Here is a 17714-nt window from a genome sequence, read left to right as displayed (position 1 = left end):
ATACTGTACAGAGGGGTTACAATTACATGGGCAAGGTAATGAGTACATTTCTTATCAAGCATTGTTGCCTCCTCCTTTGTTTCCCCTTCCCTTCCTTTCACATTCCTTCCCCCCAACCCCCCCCCACCCGCCAAAATTGTGAAGTTCGTTTTTCAACATAACGACTTGTACATCTCATTCCACCTGGATCCCTAGTTAAACGATTTGTTTTTTCCCATCCCCTCCACAAATTATACCAACATCAAATACAGTGAAACTTAGCTAGAGTTTTGTATCTCGTCCTTCTTCATTAGAGGGTTGCTTTGTGCTTGCCCAGGCAGGGATTCACCTGCCTTTGCTTATCCGCCATGCCTAGGTGTGCAAGGCTGCGTGTCCGGGACCTCAGGCCCGTGGATGCGCGAGACAGGGAGCGAGGGGCTCCTTGCAGGCTCTTGGTCAGTCCTCTCTTGCAAAGGAGTGCGAGCGAGGTTGGGGAGAAGAGTCAAAGTGCAGCGTTCAGTACTTCCTGGTTAGATGGTTCCAATTTATGGGTCAAAGGAGGGAGGGAGGAAGAGGGGGGGGGAAGGAGAGAGAGAGGCAGTCAGACAGACAGAGAAACAGAGAGACAGAGAGACCCCATGTAATTATTAACATGAAATTTTTGAGCAGTGTGTTCTTACTGTAAATCCTGCTATCAGTTCTTATCACAAGCACCTGTTGCTTGTGGACCCTGACTTGGTGGTCAGGACTCCGCCCCTCTGGTGAATCTCAGGGGTGCTTCCGCAGTGTTCCTCCTGCTGAGAAAGTGGTTCTGCCCTCCCCAGCCCGAAGCCTTTTAGATCCAGTGATAGATGGCAAAGCCCGGAGTAGCTTTAAAATGCTAAATAAAATTAGATGTTAATTTCACCTAGCATGTGCCTCCCCCTCCCCCAACCCTTTCCAGTGCCTTTACCAGCAGCCAATCCCTCCACCAAAACAAAACAAATACAAATACAAACCAACACACACACACACACACACACACACACACACACACACACACACACACACACACACACGACACAAGTCTTTCAGATGTTTTAGATGCATTTCTAAGATGGCAGCCCTCTTTGGAGACCATGCAAGCCATTGTGAAGGAAAATTATGCTCTCTCTACTATCAATTCACACATAGAACAGGGTTGGTGAAGGTCAAGGGAGAAAGGGTTAGTCGGGGAGACCATGCTGTGTTTTCCCTGGGGAGTGGCGAGGCTGATCATGGAAAATGACATTTAGATTCTAGTCCATCTGAAGGCTTGGTCTGCCCCTGGGCTGGTTGCAGGAGCTGGGTGACAGTGAGATATGGTAGGGATGGGAGAAGGAACAGATAGAAAAAGCAACCAGAGTGTCCAGGGATAGCAGTGTATTGCCAGTGTATCTGGGACAGAGGGAAGTATCAGTAAATAGCTCATGTTAACACAGAAGTGATGAGACATCGCTAGAGCCCTTTGTCCATATCACATACAACAAAACAAAAACCAAATAAAGAATGAAGGAGAGAGACTGGAAACCGACTTTACAATAATGCTAGAAAGATAAGCTTCTTCTTCAAGTTTTAGCTGATTATTAAAGTATTATTTTTTATTATGATAAAAGTCATATGCAAAGGGGTTACAGTGTCATAAGTCAGGTAAGGTCAAGGACACTCCTTCCCTTGATCTCTCTGTTTGTTCCTCCCCTCCCCACCTACAAGTTGTAGAGTTCATTTTCAACATAGTGTCTAGTGAATACCACTGTTGCATTTGCTGTCCCTCCATTTCTGTGCCCATCCGTACTCTCTCAAAGACAGATAAATGCACAAACAAGACAAAAAGAAAACAACAACAACAAAGAAAAAAGACTTCTTGTTTCCATTTCCTGGAGTTCATTTCAATGAGCATTATTTTATATGATCAGGTGCACACAGAAATTGTCCTTTTATGGTCCTCTCCTAAGAGTATCCTCCTTTGGCCTCACTGTGTGTGAATGCATGCAATCCTATACAATTGATCATGTGCCCATGTGTTTTAGATCTAGTTTCTGCATATGAGAGATAAAACAGTTTAGCTGATTTTTTAAATTAAATTTGATTTTTGGATTGGCATACATTAAAAATACAGAGTTATAATATGATCATTCCATACATGCATACAGTATATTGTATGTTGTGTACACCCCTCTGTTATAGTCACATTCCTCTCTTCCCTCCTGTGTTTTTTTCAGTAGGTTTCATTATACTATCTTCATATCATTATCATCATCATTCTAATTCTCAGTTCTACAAATGAACAAAAAAAAAACCCATGCTATTTGACTTTTGAGGGCTTGGCTTATTCAGCATGGTGATTTTCAATTCCTTCCTAGAAAGATACATTTTCAAAATGATTAGTAGCCCCAATGAAAGCAACCCATCCAGTGACTACATGCTGGGATTCTGCACCAAGAGCCCTGCATCAGTTGTTAACCCGTAAACACCACCATTAGTGCTTAAAGTAGGTAGATACCGCACATCTTGCTCAGTATAGCAGGCTGCTGGGGGGCGGGGGGTAGAGAACACATCTAAAAATGGCCCTCACATGTTCTGTGTGAGAAGAAAGAGCCATGGAAGCAGAGGTCCGGGGTTGTCCATGGTTTCTGGAACACAAAGGGAGCTGCTGGCAATCCAGATTTTAGGCTGTGCAACTCTCAGCAGTGGGATTATAATCTGATGGGAAATATGAGATATGGAGCTGTGTGTGTGTGTGTGTGTGTGTGTGTGTGTGTGTGTGTGTGTGTGTGTGTGTAGGGATGGGGCTGAAATCTGGGCTTTGGGGAGGAGTCTCTGGGGCTGGAGTTGAGAATGGTACCCACTAAGGCTGTCCACTGAGTTTTGATGGTTCCACATTGTATCCCAGTACCTGACTTCCTCCTCCAGACTTTGTGTCCCCAGGACTGAGACTGGGTATCTTCCCCCCTGCCCTCTGCTGCTACCTGCCCCAAATTGCAGAGTCTGTCTTGGAGCTGGCAGGAGCTCCTTGGAACTGGACAGAACAGGACCCCCCTGTTGCTTCTAGACTGAGTAAGGGCTTGTGCTGCAAAGGCCCCACAGAACCAGTAGAGGAGGATCGCAAGATTGGCCATGCCCTCTCACCCTCCCTCCCTCCCTCCCTTCCTCCAGGCTGCCCATTCTCCAGGGTGGGACATTTGCTTTTGTGGCGCCCTCTCTGGCCATGCTCTCTCTCCCAGCCTGGAAATGCCCAGAGTGGACACTCAATGCCAGTCTGGCCAACACCAGCTCTCCTGAATTCACAGAAGAATGGCAAAAGAGAGTCCGAGAGGTAATGGGAGCCGGAAGCGGGAGGGGGGCGGGTCACGACAGAGGTGCCAGAGTTGATTCACTTGGTCAACGTTGTTATCCAACTCCCTGCCAAGAAGAACGTTGATGGAGGTAAGATAGATGCAGACCCTTAGCGCTCTCGCTAGTGAGCTAACTCTTATTAGTGCTCCTTAGGGGGCTAGCATTCCAGTGCCTGCGGTTGAGGGAGCAGGATGGGAGAGATGGAGGGAGAGGAAAGGAGAAAAAGGAGGAGGAGGAAGAGGAGGGGAAGAGAAGGAGAAGAGGAGGAGGAAGAGGGAGAGGAGGAGGAGGAGCAGGGAGAGAACTTATAAGAAAATGCAAGAGAGCCATTTCAGGGAGGCCCAGTGCATTGAAGAACATGAAACAGGGTGATGGGAGAGAAAGGGGTTGGGGCCACTGTGCTGGAAGCCACGGGAGTGAGGATAGGTATTCTTGGAAATGTTCTTGCATTGTCCACAGAGGAAGCGTGCAAGTGAGAGAGACACCTGTGTTTCTCTATGTTTGCTCTTTGTTTTTGTGTTTAGGGAGAGTGTAGGGTCCCCTAAAGCAGGAGTCGGCAAACAATGATTCCAGGACCAAATCCTACCCAGGGCCTGTTCTCAGACTTCTATTCAACCAATAGCGATTTTTAAAATAGTTTCTCTTTAACATTTAAAAGAAAAGTATGTGGCAGGAAGCACATGTGACTTACAAAATCAAAAGTATTTGCTCTGTTTTTTTTTTTTGTTGTTGTTCTTTTGTTTTTTTGCCAGTCCTGGGGCTTGAACTCAGGGCCTGTGCACTATCCTTAAGTCTCTTTTGTTCAAGGCTAGCACTCTACCACTGGAGCCACAGCACCACTTCCAGCTTTTTCTGTGTATGTGGTACTGAGGGATGGAACCCAGGGCTTCATGCATGCTAGGCAAGCGCTCTCCCATTAAGCCAGATTCCCAGCCCTCTCTGTTTTTTTTTTTTTTTAAATAGAAACAAGTTTGCCTAGAATACAGGCCCATTTCCTCCTGCCTGGGTGTAAGGCTGTCCGTTATCTCCATTCCCCCCCCCCCCCCCCCACATTACTTCCAAGAGTCCAACATAATGCACCGCAAACCCAGTTCCATCTGTGGCATTTTAGCTCCCTCTGTTGGTCAAATATTTTCTACCAGTGCTGTGAATGAGAGAGTTCCTTGCAGTCTCAGCATTTTATGAACTGATGGAATGGTTTTATTCACTGAGTCCGTGAAAAAAGAGTAGACTCCCCATGTCCATGCACATCTTAAGTCTGGAAATGACTCATGACCACAGGCCACTTGCACACCCTGGTACTCGTCTGAGATGGAAGCAATGTGAACATGGCACCCACAGGAGGGTAATGACTCCCTGGATTCAGGAACCCAGGAGAGAGGGAAAAGTGAACAATGATTGCGTTTTTGAAGACTTAGTGGTTGCGGGGGGGGGAGAGGGAAATAAAGAGGGAACTGAGTTCAGTTCTCAATACATTAAACTCACCTTCCAATGCCATAGTAGTTGGGAACTGTACAGAGCCCAATATAAAAATAATGGACAAACTCTAGACTCAAGTAGATACCTGAGCTTGAAACTATGGCAAAATGGTGCTTTCTAGAAGCACATGTGGAAATTATTGTGTTGAGGCTGAGGAATCAGATCCAGATAAAGGATCAGAGATTTACAATCAGCTAGCTTGGATCCTGAAAGGGCATCCCTTCAGTGACTGGCAGTCTATAATCATCTACCCCCTCAGCCTGGCGAATTGGCAAGGAAGCCCTTTCATTCTGCTCAGGGGTCTGTGGGAAGTGTTAGAACAGAGATTTGCATGAGGGAAAAACCTCTCCCACTCTGCAGTTCTGTCGTGTGTGGAAAATGTCTCCTGCTCAGAAGTTACAAACTGGTCCTGCAGCATACTCACGCTTCTCAGCAGAAGAAAATGGAAGACCACACTGTCTGGTACTTCCATTTCCTGAGGAATCTAAAACTCCCACTGAAATAAGCAATCTCCTTGAAGACGAACTCACAATAAGTTTCATTTCACACCAAGAGATAATATATTATAAGGGAAAATCAGCAGAAGCAAGAGATTATCCATTTGAAAGGGATCGTTAGATCCACAGATTTAAATTAAGAAGCAACAGGGATTACAACAAGAAGATACAAAGAAGGAGAAGAGGGAAATTTAAGAATAAAACAAACAGAACTCCAGCAACAATCTATCTATCTATCTATCTATCTATCTATCTATCTATCTATCTATCTGTCTGTCTGTCTGTCTGTCTGTCTGTCTGTCTGTCTGTCGTCATTATCTGTTTTTGAGTAGTATCCATGCTTAAATGGTGTTTTTTTTTTTAAAAAAACAACATTTTAAATGGTAATTGTTTAAAAAGCCCCGAAGAAGAAGAACATACCCGGACACGCCACAATGATCCAAGATTCAAACCCCAGTGTCTCTCATCGCAGCCACATGGGAACACAGCAGTGCTGGTTTGTTCACAGCTTGTCTGGAAGAGTTTCAGCAGCCGTCTGGCCACACACCCGACGTGCTCACGAACTGGTCCTTTCCAGAACCAGTTCGCTTCCTCCTGCCAGAGGACGTAGGAGGGCAGGGGAGAAAATAGCAGCAGGAGGTGTTACGAGACGTTGGCGTCATGACTGTGATCCCAAAGTCGTTTTGAAGGCGATCTCCTGAAAAGTTGGCTGTGAAGTCGAAATGTCCAACCGCCAGTGGGGCCTACAGATCGGAGGGGCGGAGGGGGGAGCCAGGCTCCCTTTCCTTTCGTTCCTGTGGGTCCCATGTTTGGACTGCATCATTTACAGGGGATGTTGTGGGCGTGGCCGTGGCCGTGGCCGTGGGCGTGGCCGGGCGGTGGGCGTGGCCTGCACTGAGTCCTGCTCTTTCCCTTCAGTTGCAGGGTGCCATCATGGTTGCTTCCTGTGTGCAGATGCTGGTCGGCTTCTCAGGCCTCATTGGCTTCCTGATGCGTTTCATTGGCCCCTTGACCATTGCCCCCACCATCTCCCTCGTGGCCCTGCCTCTCTTTGAGTCTGCGGGCAACGACGCCGGGATCCACTGGGGGATTTCCTCCTTGTAAGTGCTCTCTGGGAAGGACTGTCTGTCCTCCAAGTCCTCTCTGCTGGGTGATGGTCTCCTAGGAATGATTCCAGGTTATTGGAAGACTGTTGTGATAGACAAATACTCTGTTGTGATCGATATACTTAAAAAAATCAATGTTGCTTCTTATAATTCATAATTACTGTTATTTTTTAATCTTACTAATACTCACATGTAATGAATTAATCACAAGCAGTGTATAAATATGCGTAGGGTTTACAAAAAGTGTGTGTGTGTGTGTGTGTGTGTGTGTATGTGTGTGTGTGTGTATGTGTGTATTGGTACTTGCCTTGAACTCAAAGTCTGAGCACTATCCCTTGATCCACACCTCCACTTCTAGCTATTGCTGGTTAACTGGAGATAAGAGTCTCAGAGACTTTTTATTTTGCCCTAATGGCTTTGAACCTCTACCCCCAAATCTCAGCCAACTGAGTAGTTAGGATTACAGGTATGAACCACTGGTGCCAGCTCCCAACTATGATTTCATTGAGGAAGAATAGCCCTAACTTTCAAACACATTATAGTTGTGAGATGGGACTGGGGTCTAAGAGCCTGTGATCCCGGGAGACAGCGATGGGGTGCTGTGTGTGTGTGCAGAGGAGGAAAATGATGGCAGCCCAGCTTAGAGGGCTGTGGAAGCACCTTGGAAAATGAAGCCTCAAACTTTAAGGGACTTAGGGAGGCATTCTTACCCGCTCTATCCTTTGTGGCTGGAGAGGTATGAGGGCTATCAGACATTCTGAAAAGAAATAATAAGATAGTCTATGACTTAGGTCTCATTGGCTCTACCTGCTGCTCTATCTGACTGCCCAGCCATCCAGAAGAGTTACACCATACCCCCCTTAAGCGTCCTCAGTCACCAACAGCTCTCTACAGAGCTGGCACAGCCTCTTCTCAGAGATGGCAGGGCCCTCTCCCTGTGCACAGGTCCCAGGGATGTGTAATAGCTCGGCTCGCTGGCCTCTCCCCATGGCCTGATGAGCCCCCTCCCCAACGTGCCCAGCCCATCATGACCGGTATGTTTACTTGTTTCTGTTCCAGAACCATCTTCCTCATTGTGCTGTTTTCTCAGTACCTGAAAAATGTCGCCATACCTGTGCCTGTCTATGGAGGAGAGAAGAGGTGTCACACTTCTAAGTTCTACCTGTTTCAGGTGTTCCCTGTAAGAAGCACCCTCCATCTTCCAATTCCTAGTTGTTGACTCGCTCAGAGTACAGGGCAGCTTCCCTGAACCCAGGTGATCCCATATCCAAAGCTCCCCAATCTACAATGGCCTCTTCCCAGAGCCTGGAGGGGGCCGGAGCTGTGTGGGGTATGACCCCTGAGGACAGTGTGGGACAGGCTTCTCCTTTCCCTTGCTGTCTGCCCTCAGAACAGGGGGCTGCAAGAGTGAGCAGGGTTCCCCTCTAAGGACAAGCCGATGGCTCAGCTACTTAGACCACAGTCTTCCTCAGCGGCTTTTGGGCAGTCCCCGAGTGCCCCTCTTTTTGGAGAGGCCTCTGTTGAACTCACTCTACTCTATTCCATGGGTGTCGCTATTCATCACATAGGTAAGTCTTCAGGTTTAACAGTCCTCTATTTCTCATCGTAAAAAACAAAACAAACAAAAGAGCCCTTCTATCATGATCTTATTGAGCCCTCAGCAACTCCACACATTCAGAGTGCACCAGGCACCAGTGAGCCCTGTAATCCTCGCTACTCAGGAAGCTGAGATCTGAGGATCGCAGTTCAAAGCCAGCCCAGGCAGCAAAGACCGTGAGACTCTTATCTCCAATTAATCACCAGAAACCAGAAATGTTGCTGTGGCTCAAGTGGTAGAGTGCTTGCCTTGAGCTGAAGAGCTCAGGGACAGCGCCCAGGCCCAGAGTTCAAGCCCCATGAACACCACTACCACCAACAAAATTCAGAGTACATAAAAACCATTTGAGAAGAATTCTGGGGTCCCTCCCCCAGAGACTTAGAATCTATGCATCTGAGGACCTCACTGCGAGAAACTATTTTAGGTTCTGCAGAGCGATGCTTACAATGCTAGGGTAGTGATGGGGAAACGGATGCTCCAAGTGGTTGCTCCAGGTTGCCCGGTCAGCAAACAGAGAAGAGAGTTATGTGGTAACCTTGCTGTCCCAGGCTTGTTGTACAGGATGAGCTGGGCATCTCTTTCCCAGTGGCTTGGAACTCTGCCCATAGTTTATCTTCTGCTTCTGTTTCCAGCCAGTGCCTTGAGCATGATAATGTAGGCCATGCACAGCGGGTCCCTGCTTTCACCAGCAGGGGCCAGAACCCAGCAAGGACCTCATCTCAAAGGAGCTGTTGGGGGTAGGGAGCATGAAGAGTGACCCCCTTCCCCTCCGGCAGGTGCTGCTAGCTCTCTGCATCTCCTGGCTCATCTGCTTCACACTCACTGTCACCAACACCTTCCCCTCCGTCCCTACGGCCTACGGGTATCAGGCGCGCACCGACACCAAGGGCAGCGTCCTGAGCCAGGCCCCATGGTTCCGCTTCCCTTACCCAGGTAAGGGGAAGATGGATGCTCTTTCTCACCTGGGATACATTTCTTCAACTCTCCACTGGCTGGTGAGTTGAAGAGAGCTGAGGATGGATTGGCAAGGAAGGGCAGACAATGTCTGACTCTGAAGAGCTGGGCTATTTTCCTAGTGTTCCTCTGTCTTGTCCGGGACCCAGAGACTTGTGGGGGAGAAGGAGGCAGGGAGGGAGGGACAGGTGGAGGGAGGGAGGGAGGAGAGGAAGTGAGGGAGAGAGGAGAGAGAGAGAGACTGACTCTGACATCTAGCCAGACCTTTGATCTCCTCATGGAATCAGTGTGTCTAACCGAAAGAAGGCCTGGGGATGAATGAAATATTTCTGTGGAGACCAGGGCTCCCCTTAGTTTGCTTCTGGTCTCTTTATCCTATGGCTCATGGTATAAATACCAACAGGGCTGGAGGAGGGCTGACTAGGCCTCAGAGACTGCCCCAGGCCTTCCAGAAGGGCCTCAGCTTCCCCTGGGAAGAGGCCCCATTTTCAGTTTTCTGCACACAAGTTCTGGCCAGAGCACCTTAGCAGGACAAGGCCTTTGGGCCATTGTGAGCAACTGTCCTCGTCCTTAAACCTCGCAGAGACCCCTGGAAAGAAATGACTTTGGTCTTAGGATCTTCTTCTGACTATCCTTTCCCCCTGTGCTTCACTTCAGGGCAGTGGGGTCTCCCCACCATCAGCCTGGCGGGGGTCTTCGGGATCATTGCTGGGGTGATATCCTCCATGGTGGAGTCTGTGGGTGATTATTATGCCTGTGCCCGGCTGGTAGGAGCCCCGCCCCCTCCGAAGCATGCCATTAACCGTGGCATTGGCATCGAGGGCCTCGGCTGCCTGCTGGCAGGAGCCTGGGGGACAGGGAATGGCACCACGTCCTACAGCGAGAACGTCGGGGCGCTGGGCATCACCAGGGTAAGGCTGCTGCTGCAGGTGGTGTCTGGGGATGGGCTAGGATCCTGAATCTGCCACTCTAGAAGTTACTTCTCTGTTTTTGCTAGAGCCAGTCATCAGAGAGTGATGGCTTCCAACAACCCACATTGATCTGAAATTGGGTCTGGGTTTCATGAGGCTAAAATGGAGGTGTTGACAGAGCTGGGTTCCTCTCTGGAGACTCTGAGAGTGTGTGGGCCACAGTCGGGCCTTTTAACTCAATTATCTGTGGAGTCTCTTCTGCCACACATGGCAATGCCTTTGCAAATCTGGAGGTGCTCTGCAGAGGCTGTGGTTTCTGCGCTTGACCTCTGATTGTGGCAGTTCCAAATGGCAGACACTTTACGGTTCATTGACAGGCCCTGGTGGCTTTCTGAACACTAAAGAAGTTCTTTACTAGCTGGGCCCTGGTGGCTCACACCTGTAATCCTAGCTATTCAGGATCCTGAGATCTAAGGAGTATGGTCCAAAGATAGCTGGGGTAGAGGCTCTTATCTCCAATTAACCACCACAAAGCTGGAAGTGGAGCTGTGGCTCCAGTGGTAAAAGCACCAGCCTTAAAGAGAAAAGCCAAGTGAGAGTATGAGATCCTGAGTTCAAGTCCCAGTACTGGTATGTACAAAAAAAGTCTGTTACTTTCTGCCCAACCTTGAATATTTCACTGTGCCCTGGATAATCCTACCTGATGTCCCTAGGACCTGCGCACGCTCAGTGGTCTCACACATGTCCACCCTGACTTCTGCAGTCCTGCTCTTACTGAAAGCAGCCCTTCCCCCACACCGTCCTGCTGTCCCAAGATTCACCCCAGGCTTCCATTTTGTCCTCATCTCAACTTTCCCAGGCCCAGCAACTGCATTAGTGGCTCACATTCTCTCTTCCCAGGATCTCAGCCATCTCTAATCTGTATGCCACATGACTCCTGAGGACCTTTCTAGAACCCACTTATGATAGATTGTACTCTGTTTACAATCTGTTTATGAACTCTCATTTTCTACAGTGAAATTCCATAAAGTCAGCCACAATTCTTTAAGCTGGTGCTTTCCAAAATGACTTAGGAAAAGTAGTATTATTATGCTGCTTTCTCAATCTTTCTTGTGGTTCACAGCACAAGTCCTGTGAGCTTTGGAAAAATACAGATTCCCCTCCCCTGCACCTGTGCTGCCTAAGGCTCCCTCCCCTCCAGGATTCTGAGGGGCAGCCTGGGGGTAGTGCACCTTTGCAGAATTGATCTGTCTACCTCCCTGCCCGTGACCTCTACCACAGCCCAAGCTAACATCCATGATCCAGCACCCAAGCCTACAGCAAGTGCTGTGGACCATAGCATTGAAGATGCAAAGTTTAAGAGTCTTTTAGTGCAGGTGAAGTGAGCATTTTCCCCCTGGAGGGCCTCTGACCCACACAGAAGAATAGCTATCTAAGCATGAGGCAGCAAAGACTGCTTTTTCCACTAAAGGGAACAAATCTCATGCAGAATAGAAAACAAATATTTTTTTGTGGGCCCTTTAGAGGAGAGGGAAAGAGTGGGCAATAATAGCACACAGAGAATAAACTACAATTCAAATGAGGAGGTTAGGTTAACGTGGAAGGAACCACCAGGGACGAAAAACACTTGCTTTTTCTGGCCTTACAGTCCCCCTTGTGGCCTATTTCAGTATTGCTTTGCATTTCAGCTTTGGCAATGACATTGTCTTCATGGTTCTCCCCAAGTGTTCTCCCCCAGATGTCAATCCTGAGGAACGCCCCCTTCTCCCCCCCCCCAAAAAAAGAAAGCTCTAGGGTTGTATGAAGAGTATGTGTGGAAATAGGATTAGGGGATGACTGCCATACTTGTCAGACCATCAGCAAATCCGAAGGGCATTAGTTGAGCCTGGCAAACCAATCTGATCTCTTGAAGTCATGTCTCTGTTCCCATAATTAATTGTCAAGATTAGAAGCAAAGCAGCATTCATTCTGATGCAGTGAGAATGTCTAATAAAAGCAGATAAACAAGATAGGAGATTGGAAAGAGACAAAACAAGCAAATGCATAATCTGCTACTTCATTGATGCATAAAAAGACTTCAATAGACATTGGAGTATCTCTAAAAGATTTTCATTATGGTAAAAAAAAACCCAAAACATTAAATACAGCATCATGACCATGTTGCGTGTGTGTGTGTGTGTGTGTGTGTGTGTGTGTGTGTGTTGGTCCTGGGGCTTAAACTTAGGGTCTGGGCACTGACCCTGAGCTTTTTTCTGAAGGCTAGCGCTCTACCACTTGAGCCACAGCTTCATTTCTAGCTTTTTGATGGTTGGAGATAAGAGCCTCACAGACTTTCCTGCCTGAGCTGGCTCTGAACTGTGATCCTCAGATCAGGTAGGATTACAGGCATGAGCCACTGGTGCCGGACATCCTGAAGCTTTATATCTTGAAAAACTAGAACTACATCATTGCATCTTTTCAGGCTAGATGTGGACATACAGGGATGCATAACAGATTCAAGAGCTATCTACATTCACCCACAGAAGTGTCGTGATGAGATTAAGAACATTTGTAGGACAGCCCTAACTTTTGAGAATGATACAGAATGCCTCAGAATCAGAACTCTTATCTTTTTTGGGGGGGAGGGCCCAGTCGTGGGGCCTGAACTCTGGGCCGGGACACTGTCCCTCAGCTTTTCAGCCCAAGGCTAGCACTCTACCACTTGAGCCACAGCGCCACTTCCAGCTTTTTTCTTTTTGCTTATGTGGTGCTGAGGAATTGAACCCAGGGGCTCATGCATGCAAGGCAAGCATTCTACCACTGAGCCACCTTCCCAGCCCTCTTTTATCTTTAAGACTTAAATTTTTTAGAGAAATCTTAGGTCCACAGAAAAATGGAATGAGCAGTAAATTCTTGCTACTCAGAGGCCACACCCAGTGACCAGAGCAGCAGGTCCTGGGGGATGTCTGACCCCCGGTGCTCCTGTCCTGGGTGCTGCAGGTGGGGAGCAGAATGGTGATTGTCGCCGCGGGCTGTGTGCTGCTGCTCATGGGTGTATTTGGGAAGATCGGGGCAGCGTTTGCCACCATCCCACCCCCGGTGATCGGAGGCATGTTTCTCGTCATGTTCGGGGTCATCAGTGCTGTGGGCATCTCCAACCTGCAGGTGAGAATGGCAAGGCATCCCTAGAAAAGCACCCCCCACCCCGAAAGGACCCCATAGGGGTGGGGGTTCACAGAATGGAGTGGGGTGAGGGATGAGAGCAGCAGGGGCCCCCAAATGCAAGGAAGAAACAAGGCATCCAAACATGGGGGAAACGGCTGTGGTGCCCATGGATGGTAAGCCGCTGATGGCCCATGCCAGCCTCTGGGGTTTTCTCCCGCAGTACGTGGACATGAACTCATCTAGGAACCTCTTCGTCTTTGGCTTCTCCATATACTGCGGGCTCGCCATTCCAAACTGGGTGAACAAAAATGCTGAGAAGCTGCAAACAGGTGAGTGCTCTCTGCCTCCAGACAGTCATCCTCCCCTGGGTGGGAATGGAGGGGGTCTTTGATCCCCAACCTGTCCACTCCTCTCTCTCTCTCTGTAGGGATTCTTCAACTGGACCAGGTTATCCAAGTACTCCTGACTACAGGCATGTTTGTTGGAGGCTTTCTGGGCTTTCTCCTGGACAATACCATTCCAGGTAGGGAGCGCCTGTGAGCTGGTGGAGTGGGTAGATGATCAGGGTTTGGGCCACAGGGAGAGCCTGAAGTCCTGGGGATAAAGTAAGGTATGTATTCGTCATCGAAGGCTGCTATAACAAAACATCCCATACTGGATGACTTAAAGGCCAGAAATGTATTCTCTCCTGTACCCTTGTGGAGGCTGGAAATCTGAGATCAAGGTGTTGACACGTTTGGTTCCTCCTGGTGTCTCTCTCCTTAGCTTGAGATGGCTGCTTTCTTCCTGCATTCTCATCTGGCTTTTCCTCTGTGCACCTGCATTCTGTGTGTCTCCCCACATATTTGAAAATTTCTCTCTTACGAAGATACTAGGAAGACTGGGGTCAAGGCCCATCCTAAAGGCCTTTGGGCTAATCTCTTTAAAGGTTGTCTCTATCTTTGCTCTAAAGACAAGTACAGACATACCTTTTTTTGTTGTTGTTGGTTGTGGGGCTTGAACTCTAGGCCTGGGCGCCATTCCTTAGCTCTTCAGCTCAAGGCTAGTGCTCTACCACTTGAGCCACAGTGCCACTTCTGGTTTTCTGGTAGTCATTTGGAGATCAGAGTCTCACGGACTTTCCTGCCCGGGCTGGCTTTGAACCGTGATCCTCAGCTCTCAGTCTCCTAAGTAGCTAGAATTAGAAGCACCCGGCTACAGACATATCTTGAGTTCCTCCAATAAGAATTTTGAGTAGATACAGTTCAGTCCATAGCAGGGTCCAAAATTGGGAGATACACCAGAAGCAAAAGAAAACAAAACACAAAAGCCTCACTAGGCTCCCTTAGGCCTACAAACTAGTTGGCAACAGAAAACAAATGTATTCATTCATTCATTCACATTGGTTAGAATCCAGAGCATCTGCTATGTGCAGAGGAAAGTAAGACTCATCTTTGCCTTCAAGAAATGCACAGGCCAATAGGGTAAAGAAGCAGAAACCAGCCAAATAGAATGCTGGCTTGTGTGCCAGGCTCCATGGGTGGCTTCTGGAGCCCAGCTCTTCTCTCTTCTGCATCCTCCCCTCTTCAGCCTCCTTCCCCAGCCTTCCTGAGGCCCTTCCCACTCACATCTGCTTTCCACACGGCTGCTCCTCAGCAGACGTGACCTCTATCTAAACTCCACAGGCCCCCCTTCCCTCCAGCTGAGGACAGCGCTACGATTCCCTCTTTATGCCCCAAGGTTGGACACTATAAGAATGCCAGATGCGAGGAGCTGAGCTGTGTCCCTAGAGATGGCATTTGGGGAGTGGAGGATGGGGAGGGACGGGAGGGGGAGGAGGAGAAAGGGGCGGGGGAGGGGGCACCCTGTGCCAGGCTTGGAGGGGAGGCTTCACCAGTGCCTGGAGGAGGCGCTGGTAGTTCCTGCAGCCCCCATCAGGTGGAACTGAGCACTACCAGTCTTGACTCCTAGTGGTCTCACCTCAGGATCTCCGGAGGAGCGAGGTCTCCTGGCATGGAACCAGATCCAGGAGGAGTCTGAGGAGACGGTGAGGGCCTCGGCGGTGTACGGCCTTCCCTGGGGGCTCGGCACTGCGTTCTGCTCATCCCGCTGCACCCAGGTCCTTCCCTTCTGCCCCAAGCTGGACCGCTGTGAGCAAGACGAGCTGTGCATGAGCCAGTCCACCGTGTACTCCAACATCTCCACCTCCGGAAGACACCTGCAGAGGGTCAGAGAATGTCCTTTATGAGAGCTGACCCCTGGCTGGCCTGGCCTGGCCAGACCTAATCACTTACCCATCGGCCCACCCAGAATGCAAAGTCCCTGCTTTCCAGGGGGAGGTGCCCCCGGCCCCCCCCCACCCAAGGGTGCCTGGGCGCCTCCCACACCTGGGCATCCTGGTGACCAAGACACCAAAGATGAAGATCCTGGGCGGGGTGCTCTGCCCTGGTCACCGCCTTGGCCCTCAGGACACCCTGCTGTCCCCAGGCATGGCTGGTGTCCACACAGTGGCTTTTCCACTGTGCTTGGCAGTCTTCTGATGGACTGGGGTAAGGCAGGGATGGGGTTGGGCGGTTAGCCGAAAGATGGCGCCAACAGTTCTCTGCAAGAGACAGAGGCCCTGTGGCCTTTCCATCCCTTCCCTGAGCCACAAGCATTGAGGCACAGGAAATAAAAACATGTGATCTGGGCTGGGGAGGTGGCTCAGTGGTAGAGTGCTTGCCTTGCATCCTTGAGGCCCTGGGTTCAGTTCCTCAGCACCACATAAGCAGAAAAAGCCAGAAGTGGCACTGTGGCTCCAGCGGTAGAGTGCTAGCCTTGAGCCTTGAGCTGAGGGAAAGCACCCAGGCCCAGAGTTCAAGCCCCATGACTGACAACAAACAAACAAACAAAAAACCATGTGATCCAAGCACACTCCTCTTCTTTCCACACCTGGGCCAGCTTCGCCCCAAGAAAAGCAGTCCTGAAGATGCCAGGATGCATTTGTGGATGTCACACCCCTTCTGGGTAGAGCAGGCATTTCCAGACGAAGGAAGCCAAGACCGCCACCCAGGGCAGGAAAGTCCATGAGATGCGTATCTCCAATTAACTACTAAAAAGCCAGAAGCAGAGTTGGGTGGCTCAAGTGGTAGAGCATTAACCCAGAGCAGAAGAAGCCCAGGAGAATATGAGTCTCTGAGTTCAAGCCCCAGGACTGGCACAAACGGATCACAGGGTGGAGGCCAGTGCACTGTGCCAATGTCGGAGGCAATGCCCCATCTCATGCTGTGTCTTTCCTTCCAGAGCCATTGGGATGTATACACACACACACACACACACACACACACACAGACACACACGCATGCATGCACGCACACAAGCAGATTTAAGGTAAGGCCTCAGGCTGTCGTGGGAACAGGACTAAAATGTGCAGTGTGAGCTGCTGGATCAGGAGGCTGAGTCCAGACGTCTATTGGTAGAAATTCTTCAGCTGCTGAGAAGCTCAGTCTTTTGCTATGAAGGCCTTCAATGGATTGAATGCATTATGTGATGATCAAAGTCCACAGCCATTGGATCTGCTGTCATGAGACTCAAAAGAGCTGTAAGAAGGCTGGGAATGTGGCTTACTGGTAGAGCGCTTGCCTAGCATGTACAAAGCGCTGGGTTCGATTCCTCAGTACCACATAAAGAGAAAAAGCCAGAAGTGGCGCTGTGGCTCAAGTGGTAGAGTGTGAGCCTTGAACAAAAGAAGCCCAGGAACAATGCTCAGGCCCCAAGTTCAAGCCCCAGGACTGGCCAAAAAAAAAAAAGTTGCAAGAATGTTAATTAAACATTTTCATCCCCAAATAGGAATATCTTAACAGAATTGAAGTGAAATACAGAAAGATATTTATCTTAATAGTAATAATAGTTAAATACATATGGAGATTTTCACTGCCTTGGTTTTCTTGGTCTTCTTCTTCTTCTTTTTGTTTCAGTCATGGGGATTGAACTCAGGGCCTGGGTGCTGTCCCTGGGCTTTTTCCATTCAAGGATAGCACTCTACCATGTTGAGCCACAGTGCCACTTCCAGTTTTCTGGGGGGACTTTCCTGCCCGTGATACCTTTGAATGGCATCTCAGCCTCCTGAGTAGGTAGGATTACAGGTATGAGCTACTGGTGCCTGACTTCTTGGTCTCCTTTTTAGCCCCCATTCTACATACACTTGTCCTTTTAAAACATTTTTTAAAATTAATTTCATCATTAAGTAGTTGAACCAAAAAGGCTACAATTCCACAGGTCAGGTTATGAGAACAATACGTCTTAACAAATGCCATCCCTTCTGTCATTCTCCCCCATTTGGTTTTGGTCTTATACTCCTAACATTTCTTGGGTTGGCCTTGTCCAAGATTTTCCTACCTCTGCCTCCTGTGTCTCTGGGATTACAGGCAGATGCACCACCATGTCTGGTTTACTGAGCTTCTTCTTGGAAGACTCATGGCTTGGGCCTAAGCTGCACTTTGTATGGCTCCTGAACAGGGGCAGAGTGGATATGTTCCTTGCTACAGGCCAGCTCTTTGTGCCAAACAACCACCAAACACCATCACAGAGCCGCACTTCTCTTTACTTTATATCAGAAATGAAAAAACAAACAAACTTTAAAACATTTTTGGAACGCTTCCAGAGTGCCTTGGAAGGCCAAAGCAAGTGTAACTATAGCTGCTAGCATTCAAACTTGGAAACTGCCCCACCCCAC

At 48.9% G+C, this 17714-nt stretch overlaps 1 protein-coding gene across 1 annotated transcript; it reads left to right on the top strand.

Annotated features, from left to right (window-relative positions):
• Positions 1-3190: 3190 nt before the first annotated feature.
• LOC105989454 (solute carrier family 23 member 1-like) lies at positions 3191-15248 on the top strand. The gene is made up of 9 exons (XM_013021547.1): positions 3191-3313; positions 6228-6409; positions 7475-7595; positions 8789-8945; positions 9624-9877; positions 12857-13021; positions 13242-13350; positions 13449-13544; positions 14986-15248. The coding sequence occupies exons 1-9, from the start codon at positions 3206-3208 to the stop codon at positions 15246-15248; spliced, it is 1455 nt and encodes a 484-aa protein (XP_012877001.1). The 5' UTR covers positions 3191-3205.
• The last annotated feature ends 2466 nt before the right edge of the window (positions 15249-17714 follow it).

This window comes from Dipodomys ordii, unplaced genomic scaffold (assembly GCF_000151885.1).
Source record: "Dipodomys ordii isolate 6190 unplaced genomic scaffold, Dord_2.0 Scaffold56, whole genome shotgun sequence".
Taxonomy (NCBI): Eukaryota; Metazoa; Chordata; class Mammalia; order Rodentia; family Heteromyidae; genus Dipodomys; species Dipodomys ordii.
This window is presented reverse-complemented; position numbering and strand designations above follow the sequence as displayed.